General features: G+C 39.0%; 1 protein-coding gene across 1 annotated transcript in view; it reads left to right on the top strand.

Moving 5' to 3' along the window:
- The window catches only part of GRIN2C (glutamate ionotropic receptor NMDA type subunit 2C), an 84,783-nt gene that overhangs the window by 49,412 nt on the left and 18,737 nt on the right, over positions 1 to 16,634 (top strand). Inside the window, exon 9 of the mRNA XM_018568592.1 lies at positions 11,630 to 11,859. Coding sequence (XP_018424094.1) covers positions 11,630 to 11,859 — 230 coding nt within the window. The remainder of the gene's footprint in view (positions 1 to 11,629; positions 11,860 to 16,634) is intronic.

Genomic DNA, 16,634 nt, shown 5'->3' with positions numbered 1-16,634 from the left:
TGCTATAATGTACAGCTGGCAAATTGGTTACATTAAATTTCCTAAGCAATATAGACATCCAGTTTATATTGTATCATAATTTCATTCCGCTCAATAATATATTGGTTGTCAGACTATAAGATCTTGTCATCTAGAAATATTAATATAACTAGAAAAACAGCAGCATTATAAAACTTTATAACTAGGGATGCACCGATACCACTTCTTTAAGGCTGATTCGGCCAATCAGCGGGAGAAGATATCAGAATGGAGCAGATGACTAGGCTGTGACATCTGCTCCATTCTGACCTCTTCTCCAGCTGATTGGCTGTATCGGAGTATTTGCACAAGTACTCATGCAAATACTCGGTATCGCAGCCGATACCGATGCTTGTATCGGTATCGGTGCATCCCTATTTATAACACCACCTCAGCACACCCCTCAGACCATTTTTTTTGTTCATGTAATGTCTATAAATGCCCTCTTCAGGGACCAGAAAAGATGGCTGCAAATGCAACTTGTGAGCTTTCAATTGATTTTAAAACTGCTAAGCATACTGGAGGAGTAATTTATGAGAGAGACAGTGACTCTGTCAAATCTGACTTACTTTTAAACAAATTGGACTCAGGAACTCAAAGACCAGACAAACTTTGTTAAAGTGACACTAAACTCAGGAGTTAAATCTTAAAAATGTATTCAGATACCTTAAGTATTAACAAAAATTTAGTTTATTTGTGTATCACTCAGCTGTAGATCCCCAAATCCTCTCTGAATTGGTGCTGACACTGTCCTTCCTTCAGGAGGCTGGCTCCTTTTGTTCCCCATGGTCCCTGTGTGTCTTGTAAATTAGCCACCGTTTCACAATTAGTAAACTAAATGTGAGATTGTAGTCCATCACGGGAGCAAGCTTGGAGTGGTGGTTACTTTACAACACACACCGGGACCATGGGAAACAAATGTAGCCACCCTCCAGAAGGAAGGACAGTGTCAACACCAATTCAGAAATGATTTGAGGATCTACAGCTATGCATTTAGATATCTAAGCTATGAACAAAAATGTATCTTATTTGTGTATCACTCAGCTGAGTGATACACAAATAAGATACATTTTTGTTCATAGTTTAGATATCTGAATGCATTTTTAAAATGTAACTCCTGAGTTTAGTGTCACTTTAAGTACTTACTACTATTTAATTAAATGTATTTAGCTGTTGCCTGCTGTCTTTAGTAATATCTTTAAATATCTTTAAATTAATAATAAATCTCTAAATGCTCTAATCAGAAATTTAAAAAAAATCCTTGACTCTTTGAAGAAAGCTACCATGTTTTAAACTGTAATATTCTTGTCTGGTGTGGCAGTGAGTGTCACAGACAATTCTTAAAGGTCCAAATTACTATAGCTGATACTGTAAATGGTGCATGTTCCATTAAAACAAGTGATGGCAGCTACTTTTGGTTTGTAAAGGGCTGACTGTTGAGCTAACTGTCCCCAGTTCTTAGTCCCATGAACTGAAAAGGGTTAGACTGGGAGGGCAGTTGTAACATTCTGATAGCAGTGGTGGGAGTTGAGCATTCCACTGTCACTTCCACAACTCATTAAAGATACACTGTCACCTTGTCGATGTAGTGAAAATGTTTTTGTTAAAGGCCCACTCACCCACTGATACTCACCTTGCAAATATTTTGCTGCCATTCCTTACTCAGAGCTGACAATCTCCAGTGTTGCCTTGTATTCAATGTTTGGGGGAGTGGTGACATTACTTCCTCTGTGATTTGATGTTCAGGCCTATTGATTGGATGCTAGGCTCGAGCACTGTTGCATGGAAGGAGGTCACATGCTACCCCATACCCAGAATGTATTGTCCCTGATTGCAGGGGTTAGAGCTAGCGAGGGAAGTATCAGTAGGTCAATGGAGGGAGCTTTACAAATGAATAGGCAAGTTGACATTGTCTCTTTAACTGAGTATACATTTTAAATTCTTATTGTAATGTTTTCCTGAAAGTTATATGACATATTTACTTGCTTTTTGTCCCAAAGTGTTATTGTGTTTATCATCGCTCTAATGCTCATCTGTATTAGATAATGTGATTAACAGCCTTGCTTTTTTATACAGGTGTGAAAATGTTCCCTGTAGTGCTCATCTGTATCAGGGAATGTGATTAGAGGCCTTCGTTATGACATACTGTGACACGATCAGTTAGCTCTGTACAGAATTTCCATTGTCAGTCTGATGCAGCCCATAGACTTGCACTGAGAGACTGTAATAAGAAAATATGGCTTTCCCCATGTATATACACTACCTGTCAAATGTCATATTGTTTGGAACGTTCTTCCCAACACTGCTGCAGAATTTCCCAAGAATGCTGAAATAGTAGAAAGGCATCATGGCACACTCACAAACCAGCATGTAAAACAACTGTTTTGCTTTCCCAAGAATGCATCGCACTTGTTCTTAATTTTCTTTCACCCTTCAGTCCAGTTCATCCCAAACCAGCTGGATGGGGTCTAAGCCTCTAAGGTAGTTCTCTGACATTGCATGAAGGTATGTTTTGTGTAATTATCCTGCTGTATGATGAACCCCTGACCAACTAGGCATATACAAGAGGGTAGTGTATAGTGCTTAAAAAATGCTGTGGTAGGCCTTTGTGCAAGTCTTCGACTCTTGATCTAGCAAAAGCACAGAGCACCACACTTCCTCCTCTATGTTTGATGTTAGTCACACACTGGAGAACCATGCTCTCACCTACACTACGGTGTACAAAAATTAGCACAATGAAACTAAGATGGTTATTCACAAAGCTAACCGAAGGATGAGACGTAGCTCCAGCTGATCCTTTGGCTAGCTTCGACCGCCGGAGCCCTTCGGTTCAGTCGAACCAAAGGGCTGCTGTACAGGCTATTCACTATATCCGGTACAGCTCCCGAAGCTGGCCGAGGGGTTCAGCCGAGCCGAAGGCATATGCTTTGGGTCAACTGAGCCGAAGTGACACCAGAAGAGGGGTGAATGGCCGGCCAGCGGCCGGCCGAGAGCCTCGCAACTGACAGCTGAGCAGAGCCGCTCAGCCCAGTTGCAATGACAGATCAGCGTCCCCAAGTTACATTTACGGCTTGTTCAGCCGTAAAAGCCTGGAGTGAATAGCAGAACAGCGTTCGGCTCACTTAACTTCGGGTGGGTTATTCACTCGGCTGCCTTTGGCAGCTTTGTGAATAACCCTCTAAGAGTTCAGATTTTTCAGTCCACAAGATCTTCCTCCACTCTTCAGTAGTCCACTGTGGGTGGTTCATTACCTAGGCAAGCCTATTTGACTTTTTTTTCAATTTTTGCAATGATCTTCTGATTGCCACTCAACATGTCAATCCTGCAGCTACAACTCATTGAAATTACACCTATTTCATTATTTTTGGATGCAGCTGCCAGAGTTTTCTTCCTTTACTCTTTACTCATGCCTTTCAATTCTACTCATTTCTTCCCTGTCAGTAACTTTATTGGCTCCCTTTTGCTTTTAGGATTAAAGAGGACATGAACTATAGAAGCTGTGTCCAAGAAATAAATACTATATAAATATTGTTTGATTAACAATTAAACACCTAACACATGACAAATGATACCCAGAGATCCACAAGTTACCTAAGGAGTGATCATAGGAACAGTTATCTGAGCCACTGTAGTAGCTCCCTATTGTTTCTTAGATTAAAGAGGACCTAAACTGTGGGGAGCTGTGCCCAAAAAAGGCAAAAGGACTAGTCACCAGTAATCACAAAAGCATTACAAAATATACACTGCTTGTCCCAAAAAATAGTCACACCCTTATATTTTGTTGGACCAATGTTAGCTTTGATTATAGCACACATTTGCTGTGGCATCATTTTAACAAGCATATCCAAAGATATAACATTTATTTCAGAGTTGGCACATCCAGAGTTCCATTAATTTTTCACCAAGATCTTGTAGTGATGATGGGAGAGTCGGACCACTGCGTAAAGTCTTCTTCAGCACATTCCAAAGATTCTCAATGGGTCTAGACTCTGTGGTGGCCAGTCCATGGGTGAAAATGATGTCTCCCTGAACCACTCTTTTATTATTTGAGCTCAATGAATCCTGGCATTGTCATCTTGGAATATGTCCATGCCATCAGGAAAGAAAAAATCCATGGAAAAAGCTGGTCATTCAGTATATTCGGGTAGGCACCTGGCCTAATTTTTTGGGCACATAATGTTGCTGAACCTAGACCTATTATCCAATGGAAGACTCTTACATATTTGCTAAGTTAAATCCATGTGTGACTTTTTTTTTGGACAGGCATTGTATATTTTCATAGGTGGCTCAGCGTCCTGAAAATTGAGGCTAACATAGGGAAACATCCAAAAATATAATCAGTGAAGAAGAAAGAAATGGTCTTAAGGAGTAGGGATTCCCCCCTTCCCTTTCCGTTCCTTCAGCACTGACTGGAGGGGCAGACAGGGGAGGGGGCGGGTACAGCTGGCTACAATATTGTTGCTTTGTGCTGTCAGCATATAGAGGGCAATGGCTTAGTTGGGTAACATTGTTCTCTTTTAACTTCAAGCAATGGCCATAAACATGTTTGTGTTATTATGTTTTGGATATTATTATATCTTATTATGTACTGAATTGTTTAAAAAAAAAGTCCTATTATCCAATAGAAGGCTCTTTGCTTAGCTAAATCACGGCAGTGTATATTTTATCGGTGGCTCAGTAGCAAGAAAATTGAGGCAAACTTTCAAACCTGCAAAAATATAATCAATGAAGAAGAAAGAAATATTATTAGGGAGTAGGGATTTCCCCTCCTCCCCAGAGAGGCAGAATCAGCTGTCATTCAGGTAGCGGGGTGGATACTGATAATATTGTTGGTATCCTTCCCGGCTGCAACATGGCTTTGTCAGTAGCCCGCTATATGCTGAGTTTTGGGTCATAGGAGGACATTAATAAATGTCCTCCTGTGACCCAAAAGAGAACTAAAAAAGGTTTGGCCAAAGTTCTCTTAATTTCAGTAAGCAATGCCCATAAAATTTTTTGTCTTATTGGGTTCTGGATACTATTATATCTCATTAAATGCTCCGGGGAAAATTATTATTAACCCTTGCAGCGGGGGTACCCCTGCACTGCAAAGGTTAACTGCTCATTTTGGTCTACAGAGAAAAAAAAGCTGACTTGCTCTTAGACTGATACCTGGAGCCTCTCTCCCCCTCTGCTGAAGCGGTCTATGGTCCCTGAGTCATATTCTATACAGCAACAGGTACTACAAATATTAATCAATCAGTGACTTTCCAAAGTCCTCATTTTAGCCACTATTAACTGTGTTTGCAGTGTTTTCCTTAAAGCAGAACTCTGATGTAAAAAAAAATCCTAACTCTTGCAGTGGGCTGCAAGGGTTTAGTGCTTGTTTGTGTTTAGGTTAGAAAAAAAAGTTATATTTATCCGATCCTCAGAGCCGCCCGGCTCTTAGGCTTTTATATCTGGAGCCTCTCTCCAGATATGAAAGGTTGACTATAACTTTTGGTTAGGTTGACTATAACTTTTTTTTACATCCTAGACACAAATGAGCACTTAACCATTGCAGTGCAAGGGTAGGCCCTCTGCAAGAGTTAAGAATTGTTTTCCCCCTGGAGATCTTATTTAAAGCAGGTAAGTATATCTGCTTTATTTGAGCCCCTTAGACAAAACAAGCACTTAACCCTCGCAGTGCGGGGGTTGCCCCTTTGCAAGGATAAGTGTTTTATTTGTCCGTTGATGGTCTTTAATCTGTGTATTTTACATGCTGTAAGAATGTCCTGTGGGGAACAAATTAAACAAATTCAACTCTAACTATTCTTAATACACCAAGTGGCTGTCCTAGTTTTGGGCTTTTGACAAACATTCCAACAGATGGAATCTGTAGAAAATCCACCAAAGTGTTTATGGTTAAATGTGATTAATTTTGTCAATCAATTGCGTTCAGTTTGAATGGCAGTAGAAAGAGCATTACTTTGTACTGTCACAAAATCCCCTTCTGCACACTGGGGGCACAGAAGGGAGGTTGCGTTTTTCAGACCCCACCCAATGCTGTTTTTGGTATTGAATCTAATAAGACAGATGTGTTCTTTATCCAAACTATAACCAGCTGCTGTATTTGTGATTCCGTACTATCGCTACTAATCTAAGCAGATGTGCCAATTATCAACTGATGGTACACTCAATAAAGTGCACTGCACCATTTACATTACAGTAATACTATTTTTATTTTTTTTAAATACTGAATGTGCAAAGTTAATACAAGATCTATAAATACTGAGTTAAAGGTACGAAGTTCATATAGAAACTAAATATAAATAAATATTTTAAAAAAAGTTCATATAACTTCTAAATATGAATACATAAAATAAATTCACAAATATTTTTTTTTATAAAAAAAAATTATTAAAGTTAAAAAAAAAATATTTCTTACATATTGATGTCTCAATTTTAAAGTGACAGGAAACTTTGTCTGCCCCTATAAAAAGACTAGGGACACACTGAGCTTTCTCTCATTAACATACAATGTCTCCAAGTCTTTAACCCTTTGTTAGGACAGACAGGGTTCAAATCTAGTTTACACCTGATAATGAGATCTGCCAGCACAGTACAGAAAGGGTTAATTATGTTAAACACGAACCTCCCCACTCCCCTTGAATTTTAGGAAAATTCAGTACAGAGAAAAACGTTTCACAAAAGAACAAATAAAATGTCAGCAGCAATTTGTTTTCTTTTATGCTGTACTATCAAAATGACAACATGTAACAAATGTAAAATAAGAAGTGGAAATGCCCTTCAAAGTTTTGCATATACAGATAAAAGAATAACTTGTGGTGGACACAAAGGCTCACAGAGAAGCAGTTTAGTGTTCAAAGAGAGAACGGGTGCAAGAAAACTGTGAAAAGAAGATAACTGTTTTAGGAATATGGGCTGTAGCAGTGGAAACTGTGATCTCTATGAGCATAAAAAGAATAGTCTCTGCTCTAAACTCTTTAGAACAACAAAATACATCTGCATATACAGTATATTCTTACAGCTTGTGCTGAAATTTGTTGTTAAAGAACAAATCTGTGAAAAATGATTAACCTTTGCAGTGGGGTTACCCCCGCACTGCAAGGGTTAAAGTGACATTAAACTCTTAAATCAGTTAAATCTTAAAAATGCATTCAAGTACCTTAACTACAAACAAAAATGTATCTCACATTTAGTTTACTAATTTGTATTGAGATTGTAGTCCATCGCAGGAGCGAGCTTGGACCCGTGACTACAACGCACACAGGGACCATGGGGAACAAAAGTAGCCACCCTCCAGAAGGAAGGACAGTGCCAGCACCAATTCAGAGATGATTTGAGGATCTACAGCTGAGTGATAAACAAATAAAATAAATTTTTGTTAATAGTTAAGATACTTGAATGTATTTTTAAGATTTAACTCCTGACTTTAGTGTCACTTTAATTGCTCATTTCTGTCTAGGGACTAAAATAAAAAAGTTATACTTGTCGGATCCTCCGAGACGGCTTGTTGTTAGACCGATCTTTCCAGCGTCTCTCCCCCTCCACTGCAGCAGTCTAAGGATTCCCGAGTCATCACGTCCAATACACTGTGTATAGGACATGAGGACACCAAGGGACATACCTTCACTACAGTGTAAAAGGAGAGAGGCCGGATGGAGCGCTGTGACAACCATCCGGCTCCTAGGTTTGGGTGAGTATAACTTTTTAATTTTACTCCCTAGATGAAAACTAGGAAGCCCCACTACAAAAGTTATTTTAAAAAAACATTTCCCAGAGTTGCTCTTTAAGAAACTTCTTGTGCAAACTCTAAACTTTAACATTTTACAGTGAAAAATAAAGCTTATTAAACAGAAATCAGCCCTCATTTACACATTTTTCGTGCATGAACACAGGAAAAATCCTTGACATTGTTAATGGCACCCAAAACAAGGCAAGCAAGATGTCCACTTTCTGCATGCAAAGATATACAACAAGCAATCAAAAAAAAATCACAGGTTAAAAATGCTCAAAGCTCCAAAAAGTGCAAGAGATTCTTTGCAGCATTTGTGGCACGTTGGACAGCCCCTTCAAATGAATGGGCTGCACTATGCACAACATGCGACAAACGCGCATAAAAGCAACACGTCATGCAAAAGAACACAGGCATTGCTCACCTGTTCTGCTCTCCGCAATATACTATAGTTATTCTTTTTTTTTTTTTTTATAAATTCTTTATTTTGAGGTTTACAAAGTTACATGCAAACAGATGGGGAAACAGAATCGATAAACAAATATAGTCAAGGCATTGTCGGCAATACAAGGGTTACCTCAGCTAGGGCAGCTAATGTCCTGAAAAAGTGCGCGTCGGGGACACAAGCACATGTGCCTTGCAGTCAGTAGTTTATGAGCAACTTACATATTATAACATATTTGTATTCGTTGTAGGATGTCCGGCACAAGCTAAGAGCACAACCTGTATTCTAAAAGGCAGTTGGATTCTATTAGGACTAACATAGAGACACAACATAAACAAAGAGGGAAATAGAAGATCTCCTGGGGAGGTCTATGGAAAGGATAGGTGAGGGGAAGAGACTGGTATCAAAGGATGTGAGGCAAGGCCACAGAGACCCTGGAAGCCACATATTTACACTATAGTTATTCTGACCCTTGGGGCAAGGGTAAGAACAGGGCACTGCTGATCTTTGTTCTGTTAAACATACTGCTGCCTGAAGAATCTTCTCCATCTGACACTCCATATTATATTGACTTCTTTGTTATTTTTTTTTCCTGAAGCCAGCAGGGTCACTTTGACTTTGATATGTCTTTAATATGACTTTCATAAGGTTACAAGCTTGGTCTTCCATATTTGTTATATTTGCTTATAAAATGCATAAAGATTTGTAGATTGGCTACTAGAATATTAATGTAAATATACATCTAAATCCAAAAACAGAAATGTAATATATTTACCAGTCTTCAGGTATGACGGCTGCACCAGTTTTCTTTTTTTTCTGACTTTTTTCTTTTTTTTCTTCTGGCAATCCTTTGAAAAATGCATTTTATGTCCCTTCATGTCTACATTCACTTCTCTACTGTATCTATGGAGCCATCTGCAATTGTCATCCAGACATGATTTCAAACATGTCTGCCTTTGTTTGGGGAGATTAGTTTCTAGAAGGAAGATAACACTTATAGTTATCTTATAGTTACAAGTAACAAGGACACAGCATTTCTGGCAACATCAGCAGGTATTTTCTGTACTTGTTGAAAATGTTCTTAGCCTTAAAAAAAGTAATGCAGTAGGGTTGCCACCTTTTCTTCCATCGAAACCCGAACACTCTAGTGACGCATGGAAATTTTGGGGGGAGAATGAGCCGCGGCTTCTTCATATGTAAATAGCACCACCCATTCATATGTAAATATCCCAGTCAAGACTATTTTCAGTGGGGGACCAGTAGCACCTATCCTAATTTTGGTTGCCCATGTCTGCCTCACATCTTGTGTCCGGGTTTCAGCTTCCACGAAACCCGGACACAACATTCAAAACCTGAACTGTCTGGGTGAATCCTGGACAGGTGACAACCCTATAATGCAATCACTACATCTAAAGTGAAGCTGGTACCACCTGGCTTTTAAATTTCAGAAGGTATATGAGTGAGTGCTATGGCAAAGATTTCCTCTTTCCTCCAGTTTTATATCAATGGCCCAATGACCCTACTGTCTTCCATTATTATATATCATCTCAAGGAAGAAATCTGGGAATTTTAAAAACTTCCCCATGCAATGGGGTTACCCCTGCACTGCAAGGGTTAAGTGCTCATTAACCCTTAAAGGGATGGAATAAAGAAGATATACTCACCTGATCCACGATCCCACTGGGCTGCTAGACTGGTCCCCACAGCCTCCTCTTCCCTGGGCTCCAATGTTCTAATGATCGCTGGTGTCATCACGTTTAATGCAGGTTCTTTGACTTGCATTAGATGCGAGGATGCCCAGAGACATACCACAGCCCGAGCTGAGTATCAGGTGAGTATATCTGCTTTATTCCATCCCATAGAGAAAAACAAGCATTTAACCCTTGCTGTACGGGGGTAGCTGCGCTGCAAGGGAAAGTTTTAAAAATACCAGAGTTCTTCTGTAAGATAATAATATATTACTTCCTGAGAAATATCCTGCTGTCCACATTGCTGTTTTAAATAATGGGAGACATGAGGGCCATTGGGGTTAATATAAAGGTTATAGCAAAAAAAATAAAAAAATGGAGGAAATTGGAAATCTTAGCCATTAACAATTTACCGGATTTAAACTTAATCTAGCTTCACCTCTGTGCTTGGAATGATTTTAAAGAACAAATGTTTTAAATATAGTTACGCTACAGGAGATATGTTTAATTTCTATTCATGAGAAACAAAAGAGAGTGATACGGAGATGAAAGGGGACATTTTGTACCTGAGCCTATATTTGCCAGTACCAATGGCATTACTACAGGATGCACTATTTTGACCTCGCCTACCAGTGTGTCATATATATCTGGTGAGTAGATCTGGCCAAGGAGTGCATGTGAGGAGGTGACACACTCCACACGTGCACCCCTTGCACGTGTGCAAGACACTTCTGTCTTTTGTTGCAAGTCATCATCTAACTTTACACTGGGATTTCATCTGATGGATATTTAATTATTTTCTTTGATTTTGACTGGTTTCATGGGACTAATTATTGCACTCGAACACACTATTATATTTGTATTTTATACATGTTGGGGAACTTATTTGTGTATATTTGATTAGTATTTGTGTATATATTATTACCATATATAATTTTTTTTTTTATTCATTTGTTATGAATTAATTTGTTGTTTTCTGGATGGCACAGCTGCTTAGGAGTTAATTGTGTGATATAAAAACAGACCCCCAAATAAATCCACAAATAAATAAATGTATCTTTAAACAACATTGCAAAACAACTTTATAACATCGTGTTCCTTCTTCCCCGGTTCCTTATAATAATTCTTATAATTTTTTTTAATAGAATAGTCTATTTTAGTGTTGCTGCTTTTTTGTTAACATATTGGCGCGGGAATTTTTAAATGTATAAATTGTTTCTTAGTAGTTAACAGTTAGGAGTACAGGGCTTGGCACATTATTATTTGCGGGTTTTATAAATAGCCCCCAAAAAAACATGCTGGGAGGGTAGTAGCCTCTTTCATGATTTATCTTTGTTTTGTCCTTCTTACATCAACCACTTTTTCAGATTTTAAAGGTTGCCAAATATGATCAGTAAACCACAGAGCCTTTTGTGTTCAGAACAAAACTATGTCTGGAATTAACTTATCTTCACTGTAGGTGCCAGTCATGCATAGTGAAGATGGCAGCAACGCCAAGAGCGAATCACTGCATGTAGTGTTATCCTTTTTTTAAAATCAAGAACCACAATGACAAATTGTAAGGCAATTTTTAGACTATATTTCTATATAAAATGTATCAGTACATGGAATCTTTTTTTTAGGAGTGTGAAAGTATAAATGTGAACAAATAAATTATTGGCACCTTATGGAAAGTATTGCGAGAGATGAAGGTTCCATACGGGTGCCTAGAAATTCTGGTGTTTTTGTAAATTTATCATAATTTTTTTTTTTTTTTTTAAGGTTTAGGAGGCCCAAGCTTCACGGTGGGCAAATCCTTGTGGCTCCTCTGGGCACTGGTGTTTAATAATTCGGTTCCCATACAGAATCCTCGTGGTACTACAAGCAAGATTATGGTGCTAGTCTGGGCCTTCTTCGCTGTCATCTTCTTGGCCAGTTATACAGCCAACCTTGCTGCGTTCATGATTCAAGAGCAATACATAGACACGGTGTCTGGCCTAAGTGACCGAAAGGTGAGAGCATTCCCTATCTAGATTGAATGTTAGTTGGTGAACTGTTGAAGAAACTATTTCTATGGCAGGAAGGAAGGAAGGTGGGTGCTAGATTTCAGAATTTACATACCGTGATAGGTTATTTTGTTACTCTCTTCGGGCCACCCATGGACACTTGTCGCAAATATTTACCAAGAATGCTGTAGGGGGAAGAAGGAGCAGAGGATGGCGAGAGGAGTCAGAGGACTCTTCATGGTTGAACAAACATTGCTCTTGTTTGGTGGTCCCATACAATTGAAAAGTAGCCGTGAATATAAAAGACACATCATGAATTCTTAATATCTTATTCGAGCAGTAGTTGTAATAAAAATAATGAAATAAACAAATGTTGGAGATTGCACTAAAATGTAGGTGTACCCAGAACATGGTGAGGTCTAAATGTGTACAGCCCAGTACTGTGAGCCATTGACCCGGGAAAAGCATGCACTTAAGGAAAGTGTTGAAATCAAATGGGAACCATCACAGCCAGCTAACTCGCAGTTTCAGAAGGAGGTCTGCAATTGCAGCCCCATGTTTCTCTCTATGCAGTAATTTAGTGTGTTTCTTCTTATATACTGCACAGTTGTTCATCTGAGTATTTTTACTTTATTGTTTTACTTTTTACTTTATTGTTTTTATTGAATATATCTATTTTTATATTCTGTGTTATTTCTACTGAATTTATGATTCTAGAGAGTTTTCTTATAGCATTGTTTAATTCTATTACGTATTACGGTACAAATGTTATTTAAACGAGTTTTATCCCAATTGTAGTTAACCAGATTTATCCAAATTATGGTCACCAAGATTTAGCCCAATTTTGCTATGGGTGACACCCAACTTTTCATGTTTTTTAAGGTAAATGTAATGTGCATTTTTTTGTCTCCCACAGCCCTTGGAACAACACATTGAGCTCCCCTGCATAGCTTCTAGGAGTGGGTAGGCAGGGTGGTGATGTCACCCCCCCTGAGAGCCACAGCTTAGCTGATGAGCGTACATGTCATCCACACTAGCAGCCCTGCATGTATACAGTGAGTGGAATTTATCAAAACTGGAGCAGACAGAATCTGGAGCAGTTGCTCATGGCAACCAATCAAGCTTCTCTCTTCAGTTTCTTCAGTTACCATTTGAAAATGAAAGAGAGAAGCGGATTGGTTGCCATGCACAGCTGCTCCAGATTTTGTCTGCTCCAGTTTTGATAAATTCCCATCAGTATGTACTGTATTCCTGGAATGTCCCTGCTCAGCTCAGGTCTGTTGTCTCCAGTACTATAATTGCAGTGGTGAGCAATCGCATGGATGGATTGCTATGAACTCCGGCCTTTGTCTCACAAGATGCCAGGATAAGCGAAAAATTAGAAAGTAGAAAACATATATTTGTATATCTGTGCGTAAAACACACTATATGAGGATGTGCTTTGTTTATTTTACATTTCAGAGTTTTACTACCACTTTAAAGTCCATTTTCACCTTTGTAAGTGATGAGCATGTATTGTGGCAATGAAGAGGCAAAGTGATGATGAATATGTGTGTATATTTTCATGACTCACATTGCAGGCTTTCTTTATTTTTTTTATTAACTTTTTATTAGGCCTGAATCATAGAAATTCAAAATTTTCTCCACAGAATATTCGATCTGACACTGGGGTCAGATTGTAAAGCAGGCTGTAAACAGCTGCCCTCCCTGTGGTTCTGTGGAACACGATCACTAAACACCAACTTTGCTGTTACACACATTACACTGTTTGGGGGGTGTTGCCACTATGAATGCTAATGAACGAGAGAGCTCAGTTGTAATATACACATATTGCTTGCACAGCAGGGAGGCACAAAAAATGTAAGTTTCTGTGTTCATATACAGCAACTGCATTCACCTGCTTCATGTTCACTCAGTGTACATTGCTGGCATATGTTTTTTTAAAATACCTCCACAAAGTTGGAAATAGAAATGGGCTTTAAAATAAGCCTGTAGTCAGATGTCCTGGCTAGTTCTAAAGACTCTACAAAAGAAAAAGGGAACAAAAGCAGAGCCATTGCCTATAGCAATAAAACAGATCTAAGCTAAACCCTGAATGTTCTCTGTAGAAATCAACTTTGCTCTGTTCCCAATTTCTCTTCTCTAGTTTTCCATCCATAGTCCCTTTTTTAAGCAGAACTCCAGCCAAAAATAACATGATAAAAATGAACAGCCCCCAAAATAGCCCTTCTTCCCTGTGTATTATCATTTGTTTTTCTTCTTGGATTTACTCGATGACGTCACGTGGATTCATTAATTCACATCAAGCCTTTTATTTTTACGTCAGTTCATTAACAAGTCTTTTAACTTTTTTGTAAGATGAATGTAATTAGCACATCTAGCGGAATGCTTACAAATGTTGAACTAAGAATGGAAAGTAGATTGCCAGAAAGCTATCTTGATGGAGTTCATATGGTAACAATTAACAACATGGCACCTTATCAAAATGCCATAATACTGCAACATTCTTCTACTACAAGGCCACAGGGCACATAGAATCGGTAGAAAACAAAGAAAAATAGATTAGATAGAGGTAGTGATAGATAGGTTTTTAAAAACACAGCATAGTGCTTGCTATTTCCTTTATTTAACTTACATTTTATTTAAAGAAGAACTCCAGCAATTAAAAAAACAAACCCTTGTAGTAGGGTTCCCCCCACACCAGAAGGGTTAAAATAAGGAAGATATACTCACCTGATCCTCCGTCCTGCGGCAGTGGCTGCCCACCTCACTTCCTTTCTCCCAGGGAAGAAGAGGCTGAGAGAACCGGTCTAGCAGCCAAGTGGGACTGAAGATCAGGTAAGTGTGTTTTCTTTATTTTAGCTCTTAGACCAAAACGAGCAGTTAACCCTTGCAGTGCCAGGACAGCCCCACTGTAATGGTTAATTGTTCGATTGCCCTGAGTTCTTCTTAACTTTACACTCTATTTAACGCTATGCGCAGCAGTGTGTTGAAACCTGTTATGGTGTGTTGGAAATATGCAACTTGTCCTTTTCGTCAGCCCACACCAATGCAGCACATTGTGAACTGAAGCAAATTGCCTTGTCTATGTGTTGGGACTGTGTCGGGCAATGCTGCCCAGTGGGCCCGGTGTGAATGAGCCCATAGCAGTTCACTCACTGTCTATCTATATCTCATGATTAGTACATTTAGGTTCTGAGCTATATGGTTTTATAAGTCAAATCTTATAATAAGCCCATCACCCAAATATATAGATATGATGTTCACTCATTTTGCACCATGCAACCATGTTAACATGCTAATGGGTCTCAGGGTTGTCCCTAGCATAGTCGCCTCCTGGGGCGTGCTGGTGGTCACGTGCCGGGGGAATCTTTGATGAGGTGCTGGTGGTGCACTAATGGCACTCTGGCCAAACATCCCACTGAGGTCCTGGCACAACCAGTGAAGTTACTGGTTGCCAAGAGCTGGACGGGACACCGGCCAGAGCGTCCTGCTTAGCTCCTGGTAACAAATAACATTACTGGTTGCCAGGAGCTGGGAGGGGAGATGTAGGGCCCTTACACATCTTCCCACCCATCTCTTAGCAATCTGGTATGCTCTGGCCAGAAAGGTCATGACTCAAAGAGTCTCAGGCTCAGGCTGTCTCATTATAGCGATGGCCCTGAGGAGTTCTAGTATAGGCCTCTAAAATTGGTGCAATGGAGAGTAGGATGTATCAAAGCATTGAGAAATGGAGGCAAAATCAGGGTGAACACAGACCGTAAAGTATAAGGGGAGCAAAACTGCCATAAATTATGCAAAAAAGCTAGCTAGAGGAGAGAATAGGAGAAATTGAAGGAATGTAAACAAACGACAGGTTGTTACACTCTGGGAATGGGTAAAAAAAAGCAGACATTCCTCATTATGTTTGCAATCATTAACATATGTTGGTAATTGCCAGGCCAGTACAGATTGCTATTATCTTGCCAGCCGCAAATCGTGAACAGTCATACAGCAATCTGCAGACTGCAGAGGAGGGACATAACAGAGCTGAAAATAGAAGACATATGTGGTAGCAAAGTATGTAGCTAAAAGGGGATCCATTTTTATGTGTTCTATATATACATGTATATATACATGTATTTACATATATGTAAATATGGCTGGCTCTGTGCAGAAAAGGTCTTACGTATCTATAACTGTTTTATCAGACTTGTTTCTTTGAAACTGATAAATCAGTGAAAGTTGTTTTAATTATTACTAGTTTATCATTCTGAGGGCATGGGCAGTCATGTTTGCTTATAATGGCTTATAATGTCCTTTCTGTCCTTACTGTCCTTTCTTCTCAGTGTACGTGTTTATCTCAACTGTTATATCTCCTAGTATATGTCCTTCAAAAAGGATTTGTACTGAAGTAATACCATGCTTGCATTACATGTTTTATCTTAATTTTGACACATTTTAGGAACTTAATTGCTTTTGGAACTTGACATTGAGTGCATTTGCTTATCTTGCTTTTAACCAGCATTCCTAAGTCCTTTCACAGCTCTGTTTCCCAAATCTTACATTATTGTATGCCATCTAACTGCTCTGTAATTTTTCACTGTCCTGCTGAGTTTTAATAATTTTCCATAATTTTGTTTTATTGCCAAAATGGTAACATTGTCCTCTATTCCATCTGTCAGGCCATTAATAAAAACAATGAAATAAACAGTACTTAATACCAATCTTTGTGATGCACCATTGCTAATTTTAATAGGTTCCATTAACAACTGCCCATTGACTTCTAACCAATAACCAGT

This window comes from Nanorana parkeri, unplaced genomic scaffold (assembly GCF_000935625.1).
Source record: "Nanorana parkeri isolate BGI_ZX_2015 unplaced genomic scaffold, ASM93562v1 scaffold1214, whole genome shotgun sequence".
NCBI classification, from domain to species: Eukaryota; Metazoa; Chordata; class Amphibia; order Anura; family Dicroglossidae; genus Nanorana; species Nanorana parkeri.
The sequence above is the reverse complement of the archived record's forward strand: the minus strand, read 5'-3'. Positions and strand labels throughout refer to the sequence as shown.